The sequence below is a fragment of the Solea solea genome, chromosome 11, assembly GCF_958295425.1.
Source record: "Solea solea chromosome 11, fSolSol10.1, whole genome shotgun sequence".
Classification (NCBI taxonomy): Eukaryota; Metazoa; Chordata; class Actinopteri; order Pleuronectiformes; family Soleidae; genus Solea; species Solea solea.
Window position 1 is genome coordinate 13,405,290 of NC_081144.1, and position 25,882 is coordinate 13,431,171.

The following is a 25,882-nucleotide window of genomic DNA, read 5'->3' on the forward strand; positions in this document are numbered from 1 at the left end:
GACCTTCTCATAAAGTTTGAATTGTTTTCAAATGATGTGGATGAAATGCTTTAAGAACGCCAGTAAAATAGTGATTTCTTCAACTAAATAAAACAGTCTTGAGGTGAACAAAACTACAAAGAATGACAACAAATCTTGAGTGAAATGATCAAATTTAATTGACATACGTTTCACGAATTGTGTCCACTCTTTTTTTCATTATATAAAAAAATTCCAAGACTGCTCTGATGGGTAAAAAATCTATTATCTACAATGAAAAAACCACTGGTGGACTTACCAATGAAGGAGTAACTTGGATGTATATGTAATGTGATGCAACACAGCAATCTTTTTCCCTACAAACAAATCTGACTACATGTATAAAATGCATCCACATAATTGAGCAAATTAGTAAGTACATCCAAAACACACTTTGGAAGAGGGGAATTCCTGTACATCAATTTTTACATTAGTATCACATTTCAGTTTTTGCTCAGCAGATGCATGTTGCCATTAAGATGCCAAGTCCATACCCCACAGATCATGGGTTGGAAAAAAACAAAAAGAAATGTCAAAAATATGAGGCATCACATAAAAGTGGAAGGACACCAAAAATCTGTACCATTTACAAAAAAATAATATTTTAACAAAAATGTACTTAATACAAATACAAATATTTTTACCAGACCAGAGTTTACCAGAGTATGGCGTTACAGCTTTCCTTTTTCTCTATGCAACAGACACTGGTTACCCACAACTTAATGTTTCTTGACTGTCCAAACAAATGAAAATTAAAATAAGCTGGTCGCAAGTGCTTGACCAGTAAAGCTGAGCACGGAAGCATCCTCCATTTCAGGAAAGAAGACCAGTTCAAAGGCTCAGCGGCTCACGGTCAGCTCCCTGGAAGACCAGTGAAGAGGTGGAGAGAAAAATAGAGAAACCCAGTGGAGGAGCTGGTTTATTATCACTGGGCAGGAGGGGTAAACATTGAGAGGCGGAGGTGCAGCAGATGTTTGTGCTACGAGACTCGTATCATCTGAGCCACATTCTCATCTGCTGCTGCCTGGGCTGCTTCCTGCTGTTGCTGCACAAGAGGAACAGAAAAGAATCAGTGAGGAAGCAGTTTAAAGTGCTAAGTTGACCATTTACAATAAAAAAAATGCTTGAGTCAGTGAATCTTCTTCTATTACTGAGTGATTATACAGCTTTTTGTCACACCTGTGCCAGGGCCAATGCCATTTCCTCCTTTTCCTTGGGGGAGAAGAAACGTCCTCCGTCTCCTCGTTTACGCTGCATGGCATGGCGGTGGCGAGACTCGTGTAGGTATTTCTGTCCAAGAGAAAGTGGGTATATAAGATCACATGCTTATTTTGCTACCAATGTACCAGCAGTGGCTGAAAGAAAAAAAAACACTTCACGTATCCCTTCTATGTGTATAGCCATGCAAATACATTTAACAGGTATTAGGGTATTAAAGGTTAACATTAAATTTAATAAAGTATTTATTAACCACTAAACAAAATGTCTGACCCCAAAAGAAGATATACAGAAACAAAAGGTAAATATGAGAAAGTAACCTCCAAACGTGCCCATGTTTATGCATCTTACAGAAATGAAGAAAAAAAAGCTTTACCCTTCTCTCTTTGGGGATCTTGCCCTCAGCCTCCAGCTTGGCCCGGGCCTGTCGTCGTTTCAGAATTCGATGGTACTGTTTGGCGTTGACATAGAGAGGCTCCTCCTCAAGCATCTCAGCCCCTGGCAGGGGGATACGTTGCATTGTGGGAACTCCACCACCTCCAGGGACCATCTGATTGGAAGTAAACAGGCACAGCGTGATTAGAACCACTTACATGGGAAATATATAACAGAACATATGGACACACACACAAGCGCTTACTGTGCAAATGGTAAAATAAATCACGTATACAGCCTTTATTCCAAGCTGCTGTTTAGTACAACGCTGTAGCACATTTATAGACTAATGTTAAAGGCCCTACAAACCAGCATAAGGTTTTTTTTTTGTCATTCTGGCTAAATAAGCTTCTTTACCAGGTGATATGTTGAGGATAACAGGCCAACAAATGATCTAATAGAATTCACAGACAGCCAAATTGTCACAATTTTATCGGTACAATTAATTGTAAATGAGTGAGGGAGATCTTACAGAGCCAAAACAAAGTTCAGAACAGACAATGTTGATAGCTATTGTGATGAATTTCAGATAAATACAGATCGACATTTGCTCCATGGACACAGATCAAAAAAGCATTTCACAAATCTAGGGTAGAATATTACAAATATTATCTGTTATACCTCAACCATGTTTGTGTAGTGTATAAATAATACATTGATTTATTATATTGCTAGTTAAAAAATACTGCTATAATTTGTTTAGATTGAATTAACCAATAATTATATAGCAGCCCTATGTTAAATAAATAAAAAGTCTGTACATGCTTACTTGGCTGCAGAGGTCTATCCAAACAAAATGAAAAGACATGTAGGTGGTCAACACGGGGTGATGTTATTATTATTTCCATTATTATTATTACTATTACTATTGTTATTGGTGGTAGTAGTAGTTGTACTAAGGATTTTTTTTTTAAATATTCACTACATTTAGCTACCATTTAGTTTCAAATAGCGTTACAAAAAAATGTATAATCAAATCATCAATTTTCAAGTTTCATATTATGCAGAAAATGGCAGCTATGACAAGTAAAAATAAAAACAGATATAGTAGTATCTGGATTATTAAAGACATTCAAATGTTCTGTGACTTTCACCACACCGCACACCCTCTTGTAAGTCTAGATTTTAAAACATAAAAAAGGAAATAAGATGCTGTACCTCTGCACAGGGTCTTACCATGACCATTCCACCTGCATTGACCATGTTGCCAGAAACGGGCAGGGTGACGGTCACAGTGCCTTGGCCGCTGTTAGTGGTGTTGGTATTGGCACCCCCTGCCTGAACAATCTGGGCACCTGCCAAGCTGGCAGCTGGAATCGTGATCATACCTGTGAAGAGAACATCATCTCGGTTCATATGCAAAAGGACAACTCAGCAGTCCAGCTGTTTATAGAATATCACAAGGCAAACACGAGAGGAAGGAGAAAACAATTTACCTTGCTGCAGGACAGTGCCCTCTGCATTGACAGGCTGGTAGACGATGGTCTGCCCATCAGCCGTCTGTGCCACCTGCTGACCCTGCAAACTGATCTGCTGACCCTGTGAAGCCTCAAGTAAGAGGATAAGTAGTCAGTAGTGTTTTTATAATTGAATTATTTGGATTTGCCATTCTACTGGTCAGAATTCAGCACCTGGTTCTGTCCAGCAGTGAGTGCTGCCTGTGGCTGCTGGATGATGATCTGCTGGGGCTGACCCTGCTGGCCCTGAAGCTGTAGAGTCTGGCCACCTTGCAACTGGATCTGACCTGGCTGGAGCAGCTGGATCTGCACCCAGACACAATTAGATCCAAAGATTGGAACTGCTGTTCTATCATTCATATTTACCAGTGCTACTTTACAAAGAATATTATTTTCCTGGGCACAATAATGTGATGAATCTTGAATACATATTTTAATGAATGAACCCTTACCTGCTGTAGGCCCTGAGCTCCAGATACAGGGACCTGCATTATAGTTTGTCCCTGACCCCCTGACATGGCCTGTACCATGATAGGTTGCCCTGACGATGTGATGAGCTGCCCGCCGCTCACCTGCACCATGAGAGGTTGCCCCTGGACCTACAGGGAGATACACAAGACTGTTATACAGCAGCACTGACTGTGTTTGTTTGCATGTGTCATGTATAGGACGAGCAAGCAATGTGAACTCAAACATCCAGGATACCAAACCATGGACAAAAGGGTTGTTGTCACTCATTCTGTTTTAGGGTACACCAACATGAATCAATCCAATTCCATAGTGGGCCCAAATTGCAGCCTACTGTATGTACAGAGGAGGATCCGTTACAACTTCAGACAAAACCTCTGCGTTCAGTGGTTTTGTATCAACTGGATTTTTGCTGCTGAATAAAGTGGTTACATGGAGTTAATTTCAGCCTACTTTGATTAAAAACACAAGACTGGGTGAAATGTTGCCACCACATTGATTCGCATTCACTTGTACCACTTGACAAGCATTGATGGCTCAACTAACATCCATTAATGAGTGAGTGACCACAATGAACAATTGAATGCGTGCAGCGTTTGTGCCACAGAGAAATGCTGGGGAAAAGAAACCAAAGGCCATTCAATAAGAAAAATACATTCAGATGAGAAGTGACAGTCTGAGATGATATGACAATGCTAAACGTTGAAAAGTTATTCTGCTTAGTGCAGACACTTGTGACTGATTTAATTAAGGAAGTCAGGAAAAATATCTGACTTGTACATTTTACAAACAATAAACAAACACAATACAGACAAACAACATTTGTTTGTTTTGTTGTTTTTTATTGTTGTTTTTAACATTGACAAGATCAGAGAAAACCTGAGGCTGACACACAACACACTGTGCTGAGGTACATGCAGTTCAGGCAGCTGTAGGACATGCTGGAACGGAAAGGCGAGATGAACTAAACAGCACAAAGATGAGTCTTAATAGACAGCCCTGGTTGTAGCATGCAGACTAGCAGGCTGCAACATGGTCATGACACTGACACAGGGCGGCGGTGACACCACTACCTGGAGTGTATGCACCTGCTGGCCCGAGGCCGTCACCACTGGCGCCTCTGTTTGCAGCTGCACAGCGGTCACTGTGCCCTGTGTCTGCAGACAAGGCAGGACATTACAATCTCAGACAAGTGATTATCAGGAAAGAGACTGGACCTGAAACCCACTGCAATGCAGAGCTCACTGCTGGTACCTGTGACTTCTGGTCCTACAGCAAAGGGTCTAATTGTTGATTAGGGGTGGCTTGATATCATCACAATATCACAGCCGTGAGCAGCTAGTGATACTAGTCCCATGCAGTAGTTTTATATCTGTTAAAACTTCTAAGTTGTCAGTAACACATCAGTGCTAATACACGAATGACCTAGTCATAGCTAGTCATTTTGAAAACACAATTTTTTGAAAAGGTCAAGACATTGTGCACCTCTCACTTACATACATTACATTTCTCTTAAGAGTATATATTATGGGATTTAACATTTTTCTTTTTTGATTCTGATCAGTATCTGACCAATACAGATACTGGGTATTGTACCTGCTTTCTATTGTTACTCATCAGGAAAACTTTTTGTCATAAGCACATTTATTAAACTTTTCGACAAGCTCACCTGCTGCTGGATCTGTCCATTGGTAGTCTGCACAACTATCTGTTCCCCAGTGGTAGTGGTGGCAGTGGTGTACTGCTCCATGGCTTATTATTGTCACAATCCTCTTCCCTTGAGACAGAAAACGACATGAGGTCAAATCATTATTAACATTTGAAATGACAACCTCCGCCAAGAAAGTATGTCTTGTAAGTTTGTCTTTTGTCACACAATACTTTGTCTTTATATAAGTATTGTGTTGATTTTTCTACTTGTTATCTCCTGTACTCATGTCCATCATAAAGACAACATACACCAGCCACTATTAGGCACGCCTGTTTTACAGCTTGTTAATGGAAACATATTCAGCCAATCATATGTCAGCAAACCACACATTGAGGCATGTAGATGGTTAAGACGACCCTCTTAGCTTCAAGCTCAGGTGATTTAAATGATGGAACCAGTGGAATGAAGCATTTATATGGTTGTTGGTGGCAGAGAGGTTGGTCTGAGTATTTCAGAAACGGTTGACTGAACTGATTTTCACTCTAGGGTTAACCCAAACAAGAGAACCTATCCAGCCATCCCTGAGAAGCAGTTCTCTGAAAATGTGTTGTTGATGAAAATGGTCATAGAATGGTGAGAAATTGAAATATATAAATGCAACAATAACAAGCAGGGCGTGAAGAAGACCATCTAAAAAAAACTAAAATCGTCAAGCCTTGAGGAAGTTCGGTTACGGCTGCAGAAAACCCCACCAGGTACAACTGCTGCCACTCAATGGAGTGTATTTTGTACCTAATGAAATGATCAATGGGTGTACATCTAGTATTCGAATACGAACACACAGGCAGCCTACATAATTAAACTAAATGAGCGTCCCCACCATGTTGAGTGGTATTAAGTGTCTTAAATAAAGGAGTAATGAACCTCATATTGGGATGAAGACCGCTATTGTTGATATTCTCACAGGATATATGCATGAGAGCTAACACGGATAGCGCCAATTAGCTGCGTAAAAGCGAGGTAAAATAAGGAACGACACTGGAAAGCAGAGCAGTGGGGATAGTGAAGAAACAAAACGTTAACACCAAACCATTGAGTGGGTTGTTGCTCATGATACTGTGCTTTACTGGCGAGTGCCCGCTGACATTAATAACAACCCCTTTGTTTCAGGTTAAGCTAGCAAGCTAACATTAGCCGAGGCTTGCGGACCAACACGCATCATGTTTCCTCACATTAACGGACACACACCGGGGACAAGAAGACATTTGAAGCCCGAGACACCGCGGTCGAAATCAAGCTGCCATTACGCTTCTTGTCTTTTTTGCATTTAGCAGGGTTAGTCATTTGGTTGGTCCATGACAAACCAATCCGTGCTGACAACTACCAATGCCTTCAATCGGGTTTCCCTTACCGTATCTTCACTGTCCGGTTTCCCTCTGATTGGCTCCAGTACAGCTCGCTAAAGCCCAATCAACAAAGTGAGCGGACAAAATGGCGCAAATGAAACAACGGCGCCGAGGGAGGAGGAGGTGCGCAGCTGCGTGACACATGAGCACGGGGAGAGAGAGGCGGGGAGAGAGAGAGAGCAGAGAGAGCAGACTGAGCAGAGTGCAGTATCCAGGGCGACCACCAGATGTCATCGTTTTACCATTATATTAATATTGCTGCTGTTAATTATTCCAATACTCTAATGGTGGATGGCTAAAACATATTACCAAAGCAAGATCGTTGCGAACATGTTTTGTATTGTGTGATTTATTTATTTGTATTATTGAATTATGATGTTTATAATATCTCTTTCTGTGACTGGTCTCGTTCTTGTCTGCTTAACACAACCCCCTCCCCTTGGTGTAGTATTCTCTCTCTTTCTATTACCCCCAGGCGAGTGTATACCACATTTAGGTGGTTGGGTTTGTGTACACCTATATGTTTACACCTAGTTTGGTTTTTATCTGTTTGACACGAATTCAAGCTAAACATATGAACAATAAGCATGACCTTTCACCTCCGCACCGGTAGGTGGCAGTGTTGCGCCTTGATCACGTTGCAGTGTTTGCGGAAGTAAATACACGCTGTTCACTAACGTGCTTGCGGTAGTGTTGATAAAGGTCCGCACTGTTTTGTATTGATAACGTCACGATTTGCGTTACTCCCGTCAGTCATTACTTGGTCCAAACCACGTCTCTTAAGGACAGTTTGGCTGCTAATGTTGTCTTGTAGCTTAACTCCTCAGAGAAACCACCTGGTTCTGGCTCCAGAAAGCAGGACACACTGTCTGTGAACATGTCCCGACCTCTGCGGGTCCTTTCACTCCTGTTCTCCAGGCCCGGTGCTCTGTCTTTTGCTCCCATAAACAGCTGTCGTTCTGTAAGCAGAGATGGCAGACAGTGGATGGGACAGAACCGTGTGCACGGAGACCGAGACAGAGACAGATTATCACACAGAGCTTCAGGACACAGCGACGACGTGTGTGATGAGGACACTGAGGACGTAGAGGATGTAGAAGACAAGCTCCAAGCCTTGGTTGGGTAAGAGTCAACAGTAGTTTTTGATTTAAATTGCACAATATAATACACACACACAAAAAAAAACCATATATACATTGCATTGACTATTTTAGTCAGGAAAAAAAAAATACAATATGTAATATAATATATTGAGATAAGATTGGTGATATAGCCAAAAATGCTATTGCAATCGATAATTTGAAACCTGTATGGACAGAAAACAACACACATTTCACACATCAGAGGTAAAAACATTTAAAAGCAACTTTGTCTCAAAGTGTGCATAAACATATCTATAAAATCATATCGCAATATTTGGCCCAGACCTGTGAAGGTGTAAAATGTATGTGTTTGTGTACACAGTAATGTATTTGAAAATGAGTTTATTTTCTTTAAAATAGCACACAAGCTACTAGGAATATCCTAGTACGCTCATGTGTTGTTAAAACAAAACTTTATTTATTACCTAATTTATTGTGTCTGCTGTCTGTGCACTTTGTGAAACCTCATCTATTGTATTTTTCAGTGAAGAGAGGAAGAAGTCGAATACCCTGAAATATCACATACTTAAGAGGAAGATGACTCCATCAGGAGCTCCACAGAGGAAACTAACCTGGGATGCTATGGAGCAGATCAGGTGAGGATCTGTCGAGTCAGTCCAGCCACTTAATCAGAGAGTAACATTTACTCACAGGCCTGGTTTGTAACAGTTATTGGCAAACATTGAACATACTACCCCTTATTATGTTTGTATAAGAGTGTTATTTTTTTTTTTTTAAATATTGGTTTTCATAGCCCTAGAAGCATTTTATGAACTTCAGGCAAGAGCCTTTCTTTATAGCGGCCACCACCTGGTGACACTATGTATCTGCAGCAGCCTGAACAGACAAACAGGAGCATGTATTTTGCGTTTTTTGAAGCTGAAGCTTACTACACAAACAAAGAAGAACAACATCCTTTCTGCTATGCAAAGGCCACCATAGTTATCTCATGTACATGGGAAAGGGAAGTCCCTCGTCTGATAAAATCTGCAGTTTCATCGTTAGGCAAGCAAGGCAAGTTTAATTGTATAGCGCCATTCTTACACAATTCATAGTGCTTTACAGAAGCAAGTAAATACATTGGAAATTAAAAAATCAAAATCAATTTAAAAAACAGTTTAAAACAATAACACATTTTAAATCAGGCAGACAAGAATGTTTCATCTTTTCTGTGTTTGCACTCTCTTATTTGTCCTCGATGTGAAAATGAAATAAGTCACATGGCTTACACTCCCACTCAGCTCAAGTCTCCAAGACTTGACAAGTGCTCTTTACCTGTTCTTCCCATTTCATCTAATCAGTCCCCTTTTAACTCAAAGAAACACCGAACAGACAAAGCATCTGTTAACTTAAAATTAATAAAACATTGGAATGTAATTTAAACATTAAAAGGTGGTTAAAAATGGCTATATCAGAAAGCTGCAGTAAACAATAATGTTTTCAACCCTAATTTAAACAAGCTGATAGTTTGTGCACACCTCAGCTGTTCAGGGAGCTTGTTCCACAGGTGAGGACCATAGAAGCTAAATGCAGGTTCGCCCTGCTTGGTTCTGACCCTGGGGACGCTGAGTAAAAATTAGATGAGATAATGGCGATAATTTGACATAGGACTGTCACATAGAACTGGTCTGTTAAATATCATTCATGCTTTACATTATTATTTACTGGAAATCCCATTAAAGGGAAATTCTGGGACTTTATAATTTTATGTTTTTATTTAACCATGCAGGACAGATTAAGGACACATTCTTATTTACAACTGTGCCCTGGCATATAGGTGTGTGAGTAATACTCACAAAAACTTTTAAAACTGGTCCATTAGATATGCAAACATCTTCAAAAAAATACTGCACCCATTAAATTTGATATTCTTCCACCTTGTCAAGTAGCCTCTATGATAATTGTTCAAGCACAGCTAGCTAGCCCATAGAGGTATGCCACAGAGATAATGCTAATGCAGAGAAGGCAGCTCCATTCTTTAATAGTTTTCAGCCCAGCATAAAAACATTCTTCTCCAGTCAGCAAGTGGTAGACTCAAGTTGCCTTGTACAGAAAATGAACCCAAAATGAACAAGCTGGGACTGAAGGATATATATACATATATGCCAATCAATCAATTTTATAACGCTGCTATGTATAAAGGACCAAAACCTTTGCACAGCTCCAGAGAATAGCCAAACAGCCACGTCTGTCATGACACTTCCAGCACTTTTACAAATTAGTTTCAGTGATGAAAATGTTCTCTCTTTTTTAGATATCTGAAGCAAGAGCAACCAGAGGAGTGGACAGTAGAGCGTCTGGCTGAGGGTTTCTCTGTCACCCCTGATGTCATCCTGAGAGTCCTCAGAAGCAAGTTTGTCTCCTCTCCCAAAAGAAAATCCAAGCAGGATGCTAAAGTAATGGTTGGACTAAGCCAACAAGTGCTGCTTTCAGGTGTCAGAGCCAGCCAGGATAGACTGAAGCTACCTGGGAAAACAGAAGCAACACTGCTACCTGGAGGTAGACAAGGGGCTTTAATCTCTGCAGCTGACCAGGCTCTGATGATCCAAGGAGAACCCTCAGGGTCACTGGACAAGAGTCCTGTCCCTGTTACTGTCCTGCCCACACATTTCACAACTGGTATTAGTAAAGACGCAACAGTGACACAGTCGACTGAAGAAAATTGTCCCACCAAAACAAATCCAGAGGACAACCATGAGGATGAGGATGAGGATGAGGACTGGGATGGACAGGTGTTTACTGAAGAACAAATTGAAGAGTATTTGGAAAAAGAGAAACCTGCCCCTGTGGTACAAGTTGGGAATGAGTTCTTTGATCCAGATGGAAACTTCATGTATAGAATCTAACATGTCTGCTGACTTACGTATGTGTGTATGTATGTATGTATGTATAAAAATTAAAAAAGGCTTCAGAGTAAAATAAATAAGTGAATTCTCAGTTTATGATTTTGCTCTTTTCCAAATAACTACTCTTGAAATCAAGGTTAATGCATGAGAGGGTCAGTGGAATTCATTTTATTTATATTGTACGGGTCTTTGGCTGAGAAACAATTGAGAAAATGAGAACTGTGCTATTGCTTTTTTTTTTTTATTGCTAGCTATTTGGATTCTTGGGATTTCATTATTATTTTATATTAAATAAGACAGGGAATTACTTTAGAAGCCACACATAAGCAAAACAAGTATAAAAAGTAAGAATATTCTATTTGTAGCAATCAATCAAAATGTATTTGTAAAGCCCACATTCACAAATCAAAATTTACCTCAAAAGGTCTCAATTACTGACATAAAATTATAATTGAAATTAAAAACAAGTTATTTTTGTGTTTATACCCAAGGAATAGTGGCTGCAGCCATTCTACAAAACAGCATGTTTTAGTTACTGATTCCTTTGTAAACCTTATAAATGTCAATTGACCATAGGCTAAAACCACTGTGTCAGTCAGTTGTCAGTTTCAGAAAGTGCTCATAGCTCCTTTTCTACACTATTTATTTTTCTAAACTGGTGTCAGCATTAATAAGGACGGGTCTACAAAGATAGAGCAACATAAGAATTTAATGGCAAACCCAAACATAATTGCCTCAAATATAAAGAGAAAATCATAGCAGATACAAAGATGTAACCTCTTCTATTTACAGAAACATCACAATGACTTGCTGTACAGTCGTTCTTACTGTAACAAAAATGTCATACCCTCCATTAATGCAATCCACCCTTATTTAAGAACTCGGTAAGTCTCTCCCAGTGTATAGCAGCTGAATAATAATGCTGTATTCATTCTGTTTTATTTGGACTGACTCAAAAGTATCACAGTCAGAATATAGTCTCACACCAAGTGAAGTAGGAGAATATCCAGATTACTGTGGCTACATTCTTTTACAGAGCTCAGGGAATATAAATAATATTAAGAATTAACATGCAGTTCAAGGAAAACACTAGGATTCATCTTGGAAACAAGTGCAGTTTAGGGTTGACACTAACACACTGGAGTGGATCCAAATTGTTACACATTAGTCATTATAAATATTTATCAGTAAACAGATGCTGGCCACATATTGGGGAGGGCCTCACATCATATCCTCACACCAGGCACTTGCATAACCACATCCATTTTACTGCATTCTCAACTTGCTAGTCACAAATAAATAAAATCAGCTTAAACGATACATTTAGAACAAGACAAATGATCGTGCAAGGAAAAAAAAATTCATCCTAAAAGACGTGACACGTTAAGACGGGTCCGTTTGGTCAATCAATCACGTTAAGCATAAAAAAAAAAACCAGTGTCATGCTGATTAAAAAGAAAACAGATCTTAAACAATCTTCCAATATCCCTGTTAGATTTGAGAGGTCGTTTCACATCAGATGCAAAAAATTAAAGAAACCAACTCTTGTCGTGTTGCAGCTTATACAACTATGTGTGCTAATGAGTTCACTACAGTGTTTATTATGCTGTACAGTGTCAATAACTGAACACACTCACACATTTCTTCTGTTTGTCACCAAATTATAGCCACGTGTTGCATCATCCAAATGCATCGTAAAAATATTTGTTAATGTACTATCAAACTAGAATTCTTTTTCCTTTATGGTTTCAACATCTTTTGTCATTTGCCATGCAAATTCAAAAGTTAGTACAAAAACTGCTGAGTGATTATAAACATACTATGATTACAGTATTATCACATTAGGTCACATTTAAGAAAAAATGTCCAACTACAAACTCTTATAATATAAAGGACCTTGTGCTTTGGGCAGCTAGAACTGCATTATTATTATTATCATTATTATTATTATTGTTGTTATTAAATCCTGTCTTGAAACAGACACACATTACCACCCTATACACTGATGCAAAAATGTCTCCATTCAATTAATGAAGCAACTGGAAACCTTTATAGAGATATTGTACCAATAGGATTACAGAATGTGCACAGAGAGTAAACTGGATTTATCATGTTATTGCTAGCAAATATAATGCAAAAGGAAGTTCCCACTTGCCTCTTTTTACTTTAACCATGGATCTCAGTGTCACAGCGTACCAAAAGTGTTCAGGCTTGTATTCCAAGTACAGACTGTGACAAGAGATTTTACAAATTATTGCCAAAAATGAATATACTTTGAGCTGTCCAGGGCACGCTTTGATCAACAAATACTTCATCAAAAGTAGTGTCTCGAGAGGGAGTGTGTTTTGTTTTACCTTCTTCCACCAGGAATCTTTTTTAACACCTTTAAGTCGATACCACAAAAAAAAACAAAAAAAACAAACAAAGGTTTATATACAAGTGCATGAAAAAAAAAAAGGATACAGGTCTTTAGCAGTAGTGAAAAGTATGATTTCCGAGGGAGCACTCCCAGGTGATGAGGAGGCACTGCCCATAATGCAACTGTGGTGGATTTCTACAACTATGTTTCAAAACTGGCTGTCGGCAGTTCAGATTACTGCGTGACCCCTTCATTTGACCTGTAGACTCAAACCCAATCATTAGAATTAAAACCAAAGCACAACACTACAAGGTCTCCTTAGTTCTCAACTGAGCATTAGTCCCACGGTGCCTCTGTACGTTCATTAACCTTCACAGATGTGTGTCACAGACCTTTCCTCTGGTAGCTGAGGCCAATGTCCATACTAGAAGCTAAAAGGAAGAAGTATCTGGAGACGAAAAGAGAGACAGGAACAGCAGCCAGCCACAAGGTGGCTTGGAAGCCTGTCACTTCAGGACTGGTTGTGCCTGCTATTCAAGCAGGTCCTGTGCAAAGAGAGGAAACAACATACCAGTGAAGTCAGAAACAACACAGGCGAGCAAACAAAAACCATTATTGCCACGTGTGCACACACCTAACTCAGGTGACCTAGTCATGAGGCATTTTATGTCAACACTAGAACACTGTATCTCGAAGCACAATTCAGGTATTGGCTTATAAGAAAAAAATGCCAAGCTAAAGTATGTTTGAGGTCATTTAAAAACACTCACTCTTACGTAATGTGTCCAAACCTGCTTGAACCTGTTTTATTATCTGTATGTGTATCAGAGAAAGAAAAGAATAAGCACTCTACCTCATCGGAGTCATCATGAAACTCTATCTTGCCATTTTGAATGTGGTTGGTCTCCAGCGGTTCGTCTATCTCCTCAGCACCGTTGTCCTCAACATGCTGCTGCAGCACAGAGTATCTGTGAACCAAGAACCTGAAGGGCACATTGCAAACACATTCAGGACACAGCCAATACACAAAACAAGCTCGGTTAAAAACTGGACTAACATTTCGACGCACTAAGATGCACTAACCTGCCACCACAGACATATTTCTTCACAAAAAGGACTCCTGCTGCAATGCTCAGCAGAAGGACGATGACAACTGTTATCACAATGGGGACAGACCTGGAGGAGTGACCGTCGACCTGTGAAAACAAACGCATACAAACACGAGTTAAATAATGTCATACCACGAACTACACTGTATGCCAACACATAACATGAATACATCTGAATCATCAAGAAGCAGAGGAACTAACCAGAAGTTCACGGCCGACCAGGTCACTCACACACCTCTGACTGAGGTCAATCTCTTTTCTCTCGGGCATCTTTCCTCCCTCACACTTGTCTCCAGGGATCTTCCTGTAGCTGAGAGCACAATGATCATATTAATATTTCTCAGTCAAGCATTCACAATTCTGTAAGGTGAACACAATTTGATTCACTTTCTTTTGTTTTTTTTAGCTTTAACAAAGAAATTCTACAGATGTTCTGTTTTTCTGACCCGAAACAGCATTTTATTAGGCCATGCGTGGATTTACAGTTTGTTTAATTTCCATTTTTGCTCTGCATTCTTTCTTCCAACACAAAAACATGACACTCACTCTGAGCCTGTGGCCCCTCTGACTGCTCGCAGCATGACAGATACTTCCTATTTCCTCATCGATTGTCAACATGGAAGTGCTCGTCCAAAATATACACTTACATTTCTTTCGTAAATGCATCTGTTCCAATATTGTACATAAATAAATGTATAGCAAAGAATAAAAAACTATCAATACTGTTAAGAAAAATCAACATTTTACTGTTCAAGTGAGAGATAATTACCAAGGAAACAAAGTTTAAATAAGTCACTGATATATGGTGGTATTATTTGATAACCAACAATAAACCAGTAAAAGTAACACAGTAAAGACATATTGGAGACAGTAGGAGCTGAAGCTTGAACCTTACCCACTCGTCAGCAGTTGCTCCTCTTTGCCGTGCAGACAGAACTCCAGCACTTTTCCTGTCAGGTCTGGTTGCTCCACACATTCTGAGCTGTTCTCCTTACGATAGTATCCAAAGTCACTGCAGCGAGCAAAAATAGAATGGCCATTTACACTTGTACTTCAAGATGTGTTTGAAGACACACTTCTACCTTTGTGTCCACCTCGTCCAGTAAGAGAGTTTGACAAACTAATGAATTGTGTTCAGTTATTCTGTAGTTATTAGCAACTTGTACATCTACTGCAGGTCAAAGCCTTACCACAGGAAGTCATCCAAGGTGCACAGACACGGGGTTGGCTGGGTGTTGACCACATAATCTCGTCCGTTCCAACAAAGGGAGTCCTTTTTGAGACGCAGTAACTTCTCTTTGTATCCCAGCATGCAACCATCTTTGGGGTCGCTGATGTCGTCCGAGTGAGCCAACCACGGCACATAGTCCTTGTCTGTGCCTAAAAACATCAGCATTTTGGACTCTGTTAACAGATCATCTTTAAAATATCGGTGTTTCTGTTTTGTTTTTTTTATCATGTCACTCACAGTCTCTGGTGAGAAGATCCCTAAAGTCAATGGTGATGGAAATCCAGTACTGGCTGATGAAGGTGTCTCTGTAGCCCCAGATACTGACATTCATAGAACGAGCTCCGGGCTCTGATGCCAGACCAGTAAAGTAGATGGGGTCATCCGTGAAGTTGTACACACCCCAGCACTGTCCTTCATCGGTAGAAAACCTATCAAGACATTAAAAAAATGGTCATAAAGCATCATCTCCATGGGAATTGTGTTCTAAATAAATATGGAGGATTAAGGTTTTTCCTACGGTCTGATTTCTTTCCAATATTGAGCTACACTGTAATTGAAAAGTAACACACAAAGTGTGGCAAGGATGACTTTTGACTGACCATCCTCTCAGACTCATCTGGAGACATAGCATCACTAATGCCCTCATTGCCCTGTGTTACACTTTACAAGAAGACATGCAGTAAAATTATGACAAATCAACTAGTCTTCATTTTCTTATATGTATAGGCTGTAATTGTGAGTTTTTTTTTCTTTGTCATTGATTGGAAAGTCCCTGATCTCTGATGACCAGTCCACATGTGTCTTCCTGCCAAGTCAAGTGAAATCAAATACACAAAACACACAAAGGCCTCCTTCAGACCTAGTTTTAACATCCGTCCTCTGTGATGAGATTGCATGTGGATAGCACTACATGTGACTGTTCACACCTGGCATCTCCTGTGACCACATTTCTATTACGACCACACATAAATTAAGTATGACTCTTGACAAGCGCGACCAAAAACCTGAAAATACCATGGATAAGAGGACGTCAACTGAGGAGGTGGTCTCTTTTCAATCTGGACGACAGACTACATTCATGCAGCTCAGGAATTCGGCCACTTACATCCACAGACCACCTCTGAACATGGTTTCTGTGATCAGCTCTGAGGACGCATTCAGGACAAATTGGGAGCGTTCAGGCTTGTGTTTAGTGCAATCTGCCTGTGACTGAATCCCTCAGGACAGATGTTAATGCTGTATGTAATTTGCCTCTCTCTCTTCCTCCCTCTCTCTCTCTCTCTCTCTCCTCTGTCAAACAATAACAATGACCTAGTTTGATGACACCAGAGAACAGCGTGGGATCATGTTTGATTCCTCCTGATCCTCTCTTGTCTTTTTCCCAAAATTGCTTTGCATATTAGTTTTTTTTTTTTACGCCGCATACACCACTCTTTCTAACCATGCTTCACTTCGGCTGTGACTGCTCTGAACAGCTTATCAACGCCTTTATTTGTCACATGTTTCACTAACACAACACACCCTGTTACTGTACTGGTTTCAGAGCAAAAGCAAAAGCACAGAGGAGCATTTAAAATTATTATCATTCGTAAAACATTGCAGCAGCTGTTCTGCAACGCCATTGACGCCATTAAAACGCAATAAATAAATGATCTACCATCAAAAGCAATACAGATATCTCTGTTTTTGTTTAATGGACTGGAGTGTGGGAAATATTTGGGCAAATGTAAGTACACTACTCAAAAATATAGAACTGCCACTGCAGAAATGCTAACATATAAATCTTTAATGCAGGTCAAACCCTGTGACTCACTTGACCGTGTTGATAGGTTGCTTGGGGTTGTGCTCTACAGCCACCAGGAGCCCTCCAGAGTCCAAAATGGCGTAGTGATGAGGTCCATTGAGGGCCTTCATCCAAGTGTACCCTCCATCATCAGACACGTACACATCAGGGTTAATCACTGAGATGGCGTCACCAACACTCCCTGATGAAACACGTTTATAAATATGAATGAGTCCAGAAGGTCGCATGCAAAACCTACATTCATATTCGTACAAACGTATTTGTTTACCATGAGCTAAGACAAGACCAACAGCATTCGGTTCACTCAGAGGCAGCACGGGGACGTTCAGCTTCATCGCAACACTGTAGGCTGCATGGATGTGGAGACTGCACTGTAAGGAAACAACACAATCAGCTTTTGTCACCTGTGTGCTTTTAGTACCAAAACAGTCAATCAACAAGATCTTTTACAGTAATTAAAGCTGCAGTGGCTAACTCTTAGTGATTTTTGTTTCTGTTTAGTGTTTGTGAACAGAAATAATGGAACATTTCAACCCCCTTTACACCTGCAACTTTTAATTTTTTTTTGTCGTTTCCTCTTTTTTTTTTTTATCTTACCTTCTCTGGATCTTTGGCAGTAGCACTGCACTTGGTGTTGGCAGGTTTCCTCAAGGGAACCCACTCCCCTCCCTGATCAAAGGAAATCACAGACTGCACAGAGTCACCTGGAACAACAAGACAGGCACACTGAAATGAACATATACATATATACACACACATATATACATATATATATATATATATATATATATATATATACATACACACACACACACACACACATATATATATACACACATACATATATATACACACATATACATATATATATATACATATATACATACACACACACACATATACATATACACACATATACATACATATATATATATACACATATACATATATACACATATATATATATATATATATATATATATATATATATATATATATATATATATATATATACATACATATATATATATATATATATATATATACAGTATGTACACACACACACACACACAGAGATATATATAGTAAATCATGTCAAAATAAAGTAAGCAAAACACGATTCAAACCCATACTATCCATGCAAAAACCATGTATGACCATGTAGAAGAGTGGAAATTATGAGCAGGAATAACAGCAAACAGGAAGGCGTTAAGATGTAGCAGGTGACGGCAGATTATTTCTGCTCAAGTGTCACCCAGCTGTTTCAAGCAGTCAGCACATCTAACACTGAACAGCTAATTAAATATTTACCAAACACCCTCACTCCACTGTGTAATGGAGAACTCATATGTGTGTGTTTCTAGGGGAATCTGAGTGCACACACGTGCTGCTATTCCTTTATCCAAGCACACACACTTCAGGTACCTTCAGCCAGGATACTGGTGACGAAAACCCCTCGCAGTGAGGTGATGTTGGTGAAGTCGGTATCGCCGCCTTTGGTGGTGTAAAGGTGCCGCTCCAGTGACTTGGAGTACACAGTGCCCCTGTCATCGGATACGTAAATGGTACCAAAGCCTGTATCTGTACACAGATTTACAAAGGAACAAACACGTTCATCAAATCAAAGATTCATTCAAATTTAAGGTCAGCTGGTGACGGGAAAATAAGAAGGAACTTCAGTCTATTTGGTACACGTAGCCAAAAATATGTGGACATGCAAGCAAAATACACATGACAGATGAATATGTCATTACAAAATCATGAACATCAGTATGTTGCTGTGACAGCCTCCACTGCTGCAGGCTGCAGGGATATGCCCCTCTCTCTCTCTCTCAGCTGAAGTTAACGAGGCTGACCATTAATGATGGACAACAGGATCTGGCTCACAGTCACTGCCCTAGTTCTTTATTGGTAAAGAGTGGCCTTGTCACGACACAGGTCTTTCTGTGTGTGTGTGTGTGTGTGTGTGTTTGGACTGGGTTATTCTCCAACTTTCTTAATTCTTAATAAAAATATTTTACATTTCACAGATTCACAGCCCTGGTAAAGTGCATGTCACACATATTCATGATTTATGTTCTTATTAAAATGCCTGTGTTTAATGTAAGATTATTACATTATGGAAGATTATTTTATGAGAATTAGGACTATTATTGAAAAATGTTGTTACAGACATGCAATTACAAACTACTTGTCTCCTACTCCGTAAACATTATCACTCCTTGTGATACAAGAGATGAACTGACCTCCTGGCTCGTCAACATGCATGAAAACCATTTCATCGTTGGCCGCCAGAATGGAGTAAAACTGCTCGTGACCGACAGGAGGCAGCTGGGCCATGTTCCAAGTCTCACCCTGGTCCACTGATACATGGATCATCCTCAGTGAGCCCTGCAGACAGCGATGGTAAATTAAGAGAAAGACGGACACCAGGGATCAGAAAAACAGTTTGGAGTGCTATTAATACATACAAATAAATGTACAAAAATTAAAATTATGTATACTGGGCGTAACAGTACATTTAACAAACCCCTTTTCAAATTTCAGTGCATATGGTCACTTTAAAGGAGAAGTATGAATACAAATTTATTTCCCCTTCTGTTATGACTTGTGTAATCAGTTGTAATGTGTAATGCCTTTTCTTTCAAACAACACATAGAGAAGGAACAATTACAAATATCAGACACTTTTCTGACAAACACAAACTTTACACTTCAAACTATAAATACTTTGCATTTGAACACATGAACTTGTGTTTACTGTGGTTTGGACAGACTTTATACTGACCTTCCCTGTCATCACAGACGCAAAGAGGAAGCGTCCACCCAGGCCAAAAGAGAAGATCTTATTGGCGACAGTCTTGATGGTTTTGCCATAGTCTGTTGTCCTCTTAAGCTCCAGCATTCCCCATTCATCTGACAACATAAAACACAAAACACAGAAATGAAGGTCTGGGTTCAAGTGTCTGTTGGTCATTTTTAAATACAGGTCATATTTCTTTCTTTAAGAGGGGATTACTTACTGCAGGATCCATTATGGCTGGCTGTAAAAAATATGCTATTTTTCCTTCCCCTATAATCAGAGTGGAAAAAACACAAGATTTCAGTTGAGCAGGTGAACATTTGAGTCCATGGAGTCAAAAATAAACAAGCAAGTATGAAAGTGAAAGTTTGATTACATCTCAATAAACAAAGAAAAGTCCGGCAGGGAAATGCTGAGGAACATTCCTGAATTAGGGATGAAATCCGGTCTAAAGCAGGATATACAGTACATCACACATTCTTTATCTATTCCCATAATGAGTGTTGCTTTTTTATGAAAGTAAGAAGCACACGGCATGAGTTATTAAATATAACCACTATACAAATATGACCTTCTCTACTGTGTGCTTTCTTATGAGAATTATGTTTTGACATCAGAGAACTCCTGTCCATATTTTTCTAAAGCCTCGTCAGATTAGCCCCATTTGAGATAGCGATAAAGGGTTTCAGGAAGTCTACTTTGTACACACAGTTTTCACAGACACTGTGACTTTGCAAGTTCAGCTTTCAAAATTAAACCAACAAGATAGTTTGAGCTCTCAAGTTTAGTGGGCAATAAATACAAGGAAGTGCCACCAAAGGGGCTTGGCTTTAAGTGCAATAAAGTTTTATAGTATAATTAAACATTTAATTTTTTCAGAGGTGTAGTGAGAACAAAGTTCTTGTGCGTAAAACTGTAAACATTTCTTTAATAAATAAATAAATAAATAGATAGTATAGGGAAAACAAACTGGGAAGAATTGTATCCAGATCAAGAGACTTGTCGATTCAATGTCAGGGTTCACTGAACCTGACGGTGGTTTTATTTTAATTTGTCACCAGTCTGTGGCTTATTGAAGGAATTTCAACAGATAGAATATCAAGATAGTGAAATCTTTGTTGTCTAACCCCAATGAATTCTCCGTTTATGGACTAAGGTTCTTACCATTTCATCAGACACACCGCGTCGTGAACCTTTTTCCAGTTGCTTCCAACATCTTCAGACAGCCACATCTCATTCTGAGGAGGAAAGAAACACAGTCTTAAATGATAAATCCACAGTTCACCTGCAGTGACATTGTTTACACAGGTTTGTCAGACCTTGATATACTCTGCCTGGTGGTCATAAACACCACAGCCATGTTAATAAATGTACAATGTGTAAACAGATACAAAGAATGACTGACCAATAGTAGTCCCTTTGCTACATGTAAGTGAGTTGGTGGACCTTTGCTCCAGGGTTTTTATAACTGGCCATGAAAGTTTTTCTATTAAATTAAAGACCACAACTAATGGCAACTTGGGGCTGGACCTTGCAACCCCCATTCCTCCCCGGGCGCTGCTCTGGGGCTGCTCACGGCTCCTAATTCTAGGAAAGTTTCTCATAGAGGGTGGGTTAAATACAGAGAAAGAATTTCCCCTGTTGGACTGATATAAAGGACTAATCTTTTATTCATTAACCTGACCCCCACAAAGAACTGACGATTCTAATGCTCATCTTTCTGCAAAGTTAACTGATACCCTACGAACGACACACCGTGCTTACATCAGTCACCACTTACATTGGTGCTGTGAACCAGCAGCACGTTGGAATTTTCAGGGTTGTACATGATCTGCATTTGGGGCATAAAGGGCAGATCTCTGCGGATGAAACTTTTTCCAAAGTCATCGGAGACAAAGATTTCAGACTCGTGACTTCCAGACGCGTCGCCCATCAGGATCACCTTTAAAACAGAGTCCAGAGTTTAGACTGATGAAGACGATAAAATGTTAAAGCTTCTTCCCAGTAGGCGGACATTATCACATCACCATATTTGTGAAAACTCTAATGACAATGTGTCATTAGAGGACGTGACTCACTTTGCCTGAGTTCTCAGGGCCAATAGCAATTCCAAACTCTGATCTGATGAAGGTGTCGTTGATGAGATTGGTGACATCCTGGAATGACTTCCCATAGTTCTCACTGGCAGAATAATGGTTGCAGGCAAATGAAATGCAAATAAACCCTAATTAAACACATACAATATGCCTTTAAAAAAAAATAAAAACAAGGTGAGGACATATGACTTACCTTCGATAGAGTTTGGACTGCCCAAATTTCAACATGAACAGGGGCACCTGAAAGGTTGTTAGTGCCAGAATGACCTGCAAAGAAAGAAAGTTCAGCTTGAGAAAAGAGGAGCATCGATCGTGTATTGGGTGCATGAAACTACTCTTAATGTCAATGTCATCAAGTTCACTAATGTCTCAATGGAACAACACTCACCCCTGTGCCATCTCCAACCCAGGCAAGGGACACTGAACCACTGAGGTCATTGAAAGTATACTGTGGAAACGTGAAAAATAAACATGTTAATAATCACAGCAACAATTGAGGAGTGTGAATAATACACTACATTGCAAAAACAGCTGAAAAAAAGAGGACAAATAAACCACCTGACACCATTGGATAAGCTGTACATCCTCTCATCATGTGGTCATCCATAGATGGTAAAGTGATAAAAGTGAAGCACCATGTAATGGAACTTATGGACACAACAACTATTGTAATATTGTGCATCAACTTGATTTAAATGGTGTATATAGCACTTTTCTGGTCTTGATGACCACTCAAAGCTATTTTACACTACAGTTTTGCCATTTACACCTATTCACTCATACAAATATACAGCACAACCATTCACACGCTGCCTGCACAGCAGTCAGGAGCACAAGGACACATCGGCATGTAGACTAGCTGAACCGGAAATCGAACCCACAACCTTCAAGTTGAAGCTACCGTCGCCCCCATTTAGTGGATTTAGCCCTGTAGTTCTATAAGGTGGTTGACCTTTGTATCAGTGTCTGGGAAAGTCTTGCTGCCTGAAATGAAACATCTGGACACACATTAGGACTCATAAGACTACAATGCAAAGTTGATCACATGGCAGCACGGAGCTAGGCAAATTAACAGCAGAGGACTCTGTCGGCTATCTGTTTGTTTGAAAGGAGGGCTGTGCATCATTGCTTTCTCTTCCTGGTCATATTATGAGCTATACAACTGTGATCACACCTGACCAGGATCACAGTGCAAATAAAAACGAATTACAGCAGTATCATTTCCTGATAGATGTGCTTTTTACAAACTGCCTTCCCGAGCCGGGCAAACACGGCTCTAATTTACAAAATAACTACCACGCAGCCAGTCACATGGATTCCCCTGAGTCAATTTTCCTGTAAACACTCGGGCACATTCAGTCTCTGTCAAGCAGAGAAAGGTGTGAGTTGCATGTCTGACAAGAAATAGATATAGGTCAAAGTTACAGAGCGAGGTTAGGGAGTGACCATGTCCTTCAGTAGAGCCTAAACTGGTCCATAAGTATGAGGAAACAAGGCATTGTAGAGTTTCACTTCACTGTAGGATTTGTTTTTGCATCAAATAATAAAGAACAACAATCTGGGCAGTCGTAAGCTTAGAGAAAAGAGCAGGACATTATACCAACATGCAAAGGACAATATAACAAAGGTTAGCTGGTTATTAACCTTTGTGCAAACAATTGCTATGAAAGTTTACCTCAAATGTGTGAAATGCCTTTCTGACTGTATTTAAAAAGTTTAAATATCTACTAAAGTGGTTTCTTTAACTTTTTTGTCTGATATTTATCGTGATAATTATCGGTATCAATTTGAGAATTATGTATGAATCGTTTTATATCGTCCCTATAAAAACATAACATTTGTGAGTATTTTACTGCATTTTCATATTTTATGCACATAAATCTTTTGACAAAAGCTGGGAAATAACCTCAGAGACCTAACTCAGTGGGTCCTGACACAGTCTCCAGCAGTGACTGACCTACATGATGTTTAAAATGCCTTTTGTAATGATAGTATGCAGCATTAATTCTGTAGCATTTATCCTGAAGCTTACAGTTGAATTGAAATCAGTGGTCTGGCCCCTGGTGAGGCCTACAGTACTGTATGTGTGCACCTGGTTCACACCTGCGCATAATCTGCATTCATTGTCAGACGTGCTAAGTGAAACAGGACCTGGTACCGGTGACTTACACGGTGGGTGTTGGCTGCCAACTTGGCGTCATGTCCTTGGAGAGCTTTACAGGAGTCGCCGTCCTCTGTGCTTCTTCGTCTAATCTTGTGTTCTGGTGATGCAGCGGCAGCAGCCAGCGATGCCAGCAGAGACCTCTTCGCGATTCTCGCAGCTTGCTCCTCGGTGTTTGAACGCCTCACGAACGCTGGCTGTCGGTTACCTTTGGGTCCCAACTGAAAGTCTAAACCGGCTATTAAAGTGGAAACCGATAACAGGAGCAGGGCACAGTGCAGCAAAAGTCCCATCCTCGTTGCTCGTGCTACCAGCGAAGGAAACAAACAAAGCAAGGACCCGAGTCTATATTTATTTGCCTCGAAATTGAAGGAGGCTACAGCTCTGCCGCGAATGACATCAACAAAACAGCGTAGTCCTCTCCTGACACCGACTGTTTCTGCCTTTGAAAACACGCAGCGCCCTCGAGGCTCCCACCGTCCACGCGCGCAGGAGCGAGAAATATCCAAATGGTGAAAAGAAAATGTCAATTTAGCAAATGTACCGAGGTGCTCGATGCCGATTTATCGCGCTCTAACTCCGTTGCCAACATGATATATTCTAACGATCAACTCAAATTGTCTGCGGATCAGTAATGCTCTATGCAGACAGGGGGCGCTGTGATTGGCTGCCCTCAATTGTGGTCCACCTATCAGCTTTTGTGATTGGTTCAACTCTGAAAGGGCGGGACCAAAACAGAGGGACCTGCATAATTAGCTGTCAGTGTCTGTCAGGATAGGTTGAGTAATACTATTATTTTCCTTTATGAACACACAGGCATTTAAAATAGTATTTATTCATGTATATATGTAAGAAATGACAAATAATTTAACAATTTACAATATAAATTGTGACAAAAGCAAATAGTATAATGGCATAGTATAATGTTTCTGATCATTATTATTATTGCTGCCACTTATTATTGTTTTTAATAGGTCAGTTAGACATTTCTGAGAGAGATCTTTTGTTAAACGAATCACAACTTTATTTCAAGCATGTATTATTTAATAAATCTTTAGTAAAAAAGGCCAGTAAATATATACAAATGTATTAACCCATAGAATTTCCTCTGTGACCCATGTATGGATCTTTTGTTTGAGGTCTTTCTAGTAGTTCATCCTCAATTCTCAGTGTCTGCTGTTGTAAAATAGCTGGGCAAGTGATAGCTCTGTGAGCTAGAAGAAAGGGGTCAAACAGGAAATTAGCCTTTCTCTCATGTGATTTTCTATAAATTAATTACAGGGGATGTTTTTGTACAGCCCCACTGCATTCTTAAAATGATTTTGTTGCAGTGAATCATCATATTGTATTCATTATGTGATGGTAATAACAAACTCATGACTACTCAGAAAAAAAAAAAATCCTACACCCAGTGCTGCTACATCTCTGACTAAACTGATTCAAACCAAACAACACAGAACATGTAGCTTTAGATTTCTCTCAAAAATCCCCCTGTTGAGCAGGATTTGTTGCTGTAATTTCAGGCCAATTGAAAGAGTTGGTAAGAGATGAGAGGATGAGATCAGAAAGTCAAACAACCTTATTAGTCTCTTGTTTAGCCTTCGGGCGGAGAGAAACCTGTCTGACAGGTTTGAAAGAGTGCAACGATAAATTAGGTGTCATGTCATCGCAGCCAAAAA

The 25,882-nt window shown here is 39.8% G+C and overlaps 3 protein-coding genes across 15 annotated transcripts; 1 reads left to right on the forward strand and 2 right to left on the reverse strand.

The window, feature by feature from the left end:
• Positions 1-135: 135 nt before the first annotated feature.
• nfyal (nuclear transcription factor Y, alpha, like) lies at positions 136-6,817 on the reverse strand. Of its 13 annotated transcripts, none has more exons than XM_058642280.1 (10): positions 6,659-6,817; positions 5,266-5,373; positions 4,670-4,753; positions 3,581-3,727; positions 3,303-3,434; positions 3,108-3,210; positions 2,848-2,999; positions 1,613-1,786; positions 1,198-1,308; positions 136-1,063 (listed from the first exon to the last, which is right to left on the reverse strand). In XM_058642280.1, the coding sequence occupies exons 2-10, from the start codon at positions 5,344-5,346 to the stop codon at positions 998-1,000; spliced, it is 1,050 nt and encodes a 349-aa protein (XP_058498263.1). In that variant the 5' UTR covers positions 5,347-5,373; positions 6,659-6,817; the 3' UTR covers positions 136-997. The 13 variants fall into 13 exon arrangements, with proteins under 13 accessions (XP_058498263.1, XP_058498259.1, XP_058498262.1 ...); XM_058642276.1 differs by having other exon boundaries at positions 2,830-2,999; positions 3,108-3,219; XM_058642279.1 differs by having other exon boundaries at positions 4,667-4,753.
• A 477-nt stretch (positions 6,818-7,294) lies between these two features.
• Positions 7,295-10,678, forward strand: ngrn (neugrin, neurite outgrowth associated). The gene is made up of 3 exons (XM_058642286.1): positions 7,295-7,775; positions 8,281-8,391; positions 10,050-10,678. Exons 1-3 carry the CDS (start codon positions 7,531-7,533, stop codon positions 10,639-10,641), a joined length of 948 nt encoding a protein of 315 aa, XP_058498269.1. The 5' UTR covers positions 7,295-7,530; the 3' UTR covers positions 10,642-10,678.
• Positions 10,679-11,332: 654 nt separating this feature from the next.
• sort1b (sortilin 1b) lies at positions 11,333-24,826 on the reverse strand. Its single transcript, XM_058642271.1, has 20 exons — positions 24,212-24,826; positions 22,431-22,490; positions 22,236-22,309; positions 22,025-22,127; positions 21,727-21,888; positions 21,111-21,184; positions 20,167-20,216; positions 19,932-20,059; positions 19,391-19,535; positions 18,570-18,725; positions 17,742-17,848; positions 17,413-17,515; positions 17,154-17,325; positions 15,578-15,768; positions 15,300-15,489; positions 15,005-15,121; positions 14,311-14,419; positions 14,084-14,196; positions 13,854-13,983; positions 11,333-13,545 (listed from the first exon to the last, which is right to left on the reverse strand). Exons 1-20 carry the CDS (start codon positions 24,494-24,496, stop codon positions 13,531-13,533), a joined length of 2,484 nt encoding a protein of 827 aa, XP_058498254.1. The 5' UTR covers positions 24,497-24,826; the 3' UTR covers positions 11,333-13,530.
• Positions 24,827-25,882: the final 1,056 nt, after the last annotated feature.

Excerpts from the sequence above, each read along its gene's own strand:
- nfyal (XM_058642272.1), bottom strand. The coding sequence starts at position 5,346 with ATGGAGCAGTACACCACTGCCACCACTACCACTGGGGAACAGATAGTT. Across the intron at positions 3,728-4,666 it reads AGGTGCATACACTCCAGGTA|GTCCAGGGGCAACCTCTCAT; the intron begins GTGGTGTCACCG and ends ATCTCCCTGTAG. Across the intron at positions 1,309-1,612 it reads AGATCCCCAAAGAGAGAAGG|AAATACCTACACGAGTCTCG; the intron begins GTAAAGCTTTTT and ends TCTCTTGGACAG.
- ngrn (XM_058642286.1), top strand. The coding sequence starts at position 7,531 with ATGTCCCGACCTCTGCGGGTCCTTTCACTCCTGTTCTCCAGGCCCGGT. Across the intron at positions 7,776-8,280 it reads AAGCTCCAAGCCTTGGTTGG|TGAAGAGAGGAAGAAGTCGA; the intron begins GTAAGAGTCAAC and ends TGTATTTTTCAG. Across the intron at positions 8,392-10,049 it reads GATGCTATGGAGCAGATCAG|ATATCTGAAGCAAGAGCAAC; the intron begins GTGAGGATCTGT and ends TCTCTTTTTTAG.
- sort1b (XM_058642271.1), bottom strand. The coding sequence starts at position 24,496 with ATGGGACTTTTGCTGCACTGTGCCCTGCTCCTGTTATCGGTTTCCACT. Across the intron at positions 21,889-22,024 it reads GCCCTGAGAACTCAGGCAAA|GTGATCCTGATGGGCGACGC; the intron begins GTGAGTCACGTC and ends TCTGTTTTAAAG. Across the intron at positions 15,769-17,153 it reads CAACCTATCAACACGGTCAA|GTTTTCTACCGATGAAGGAC; the intron begins GTGAGTCACAGG and ends ATGTCTTGATAG.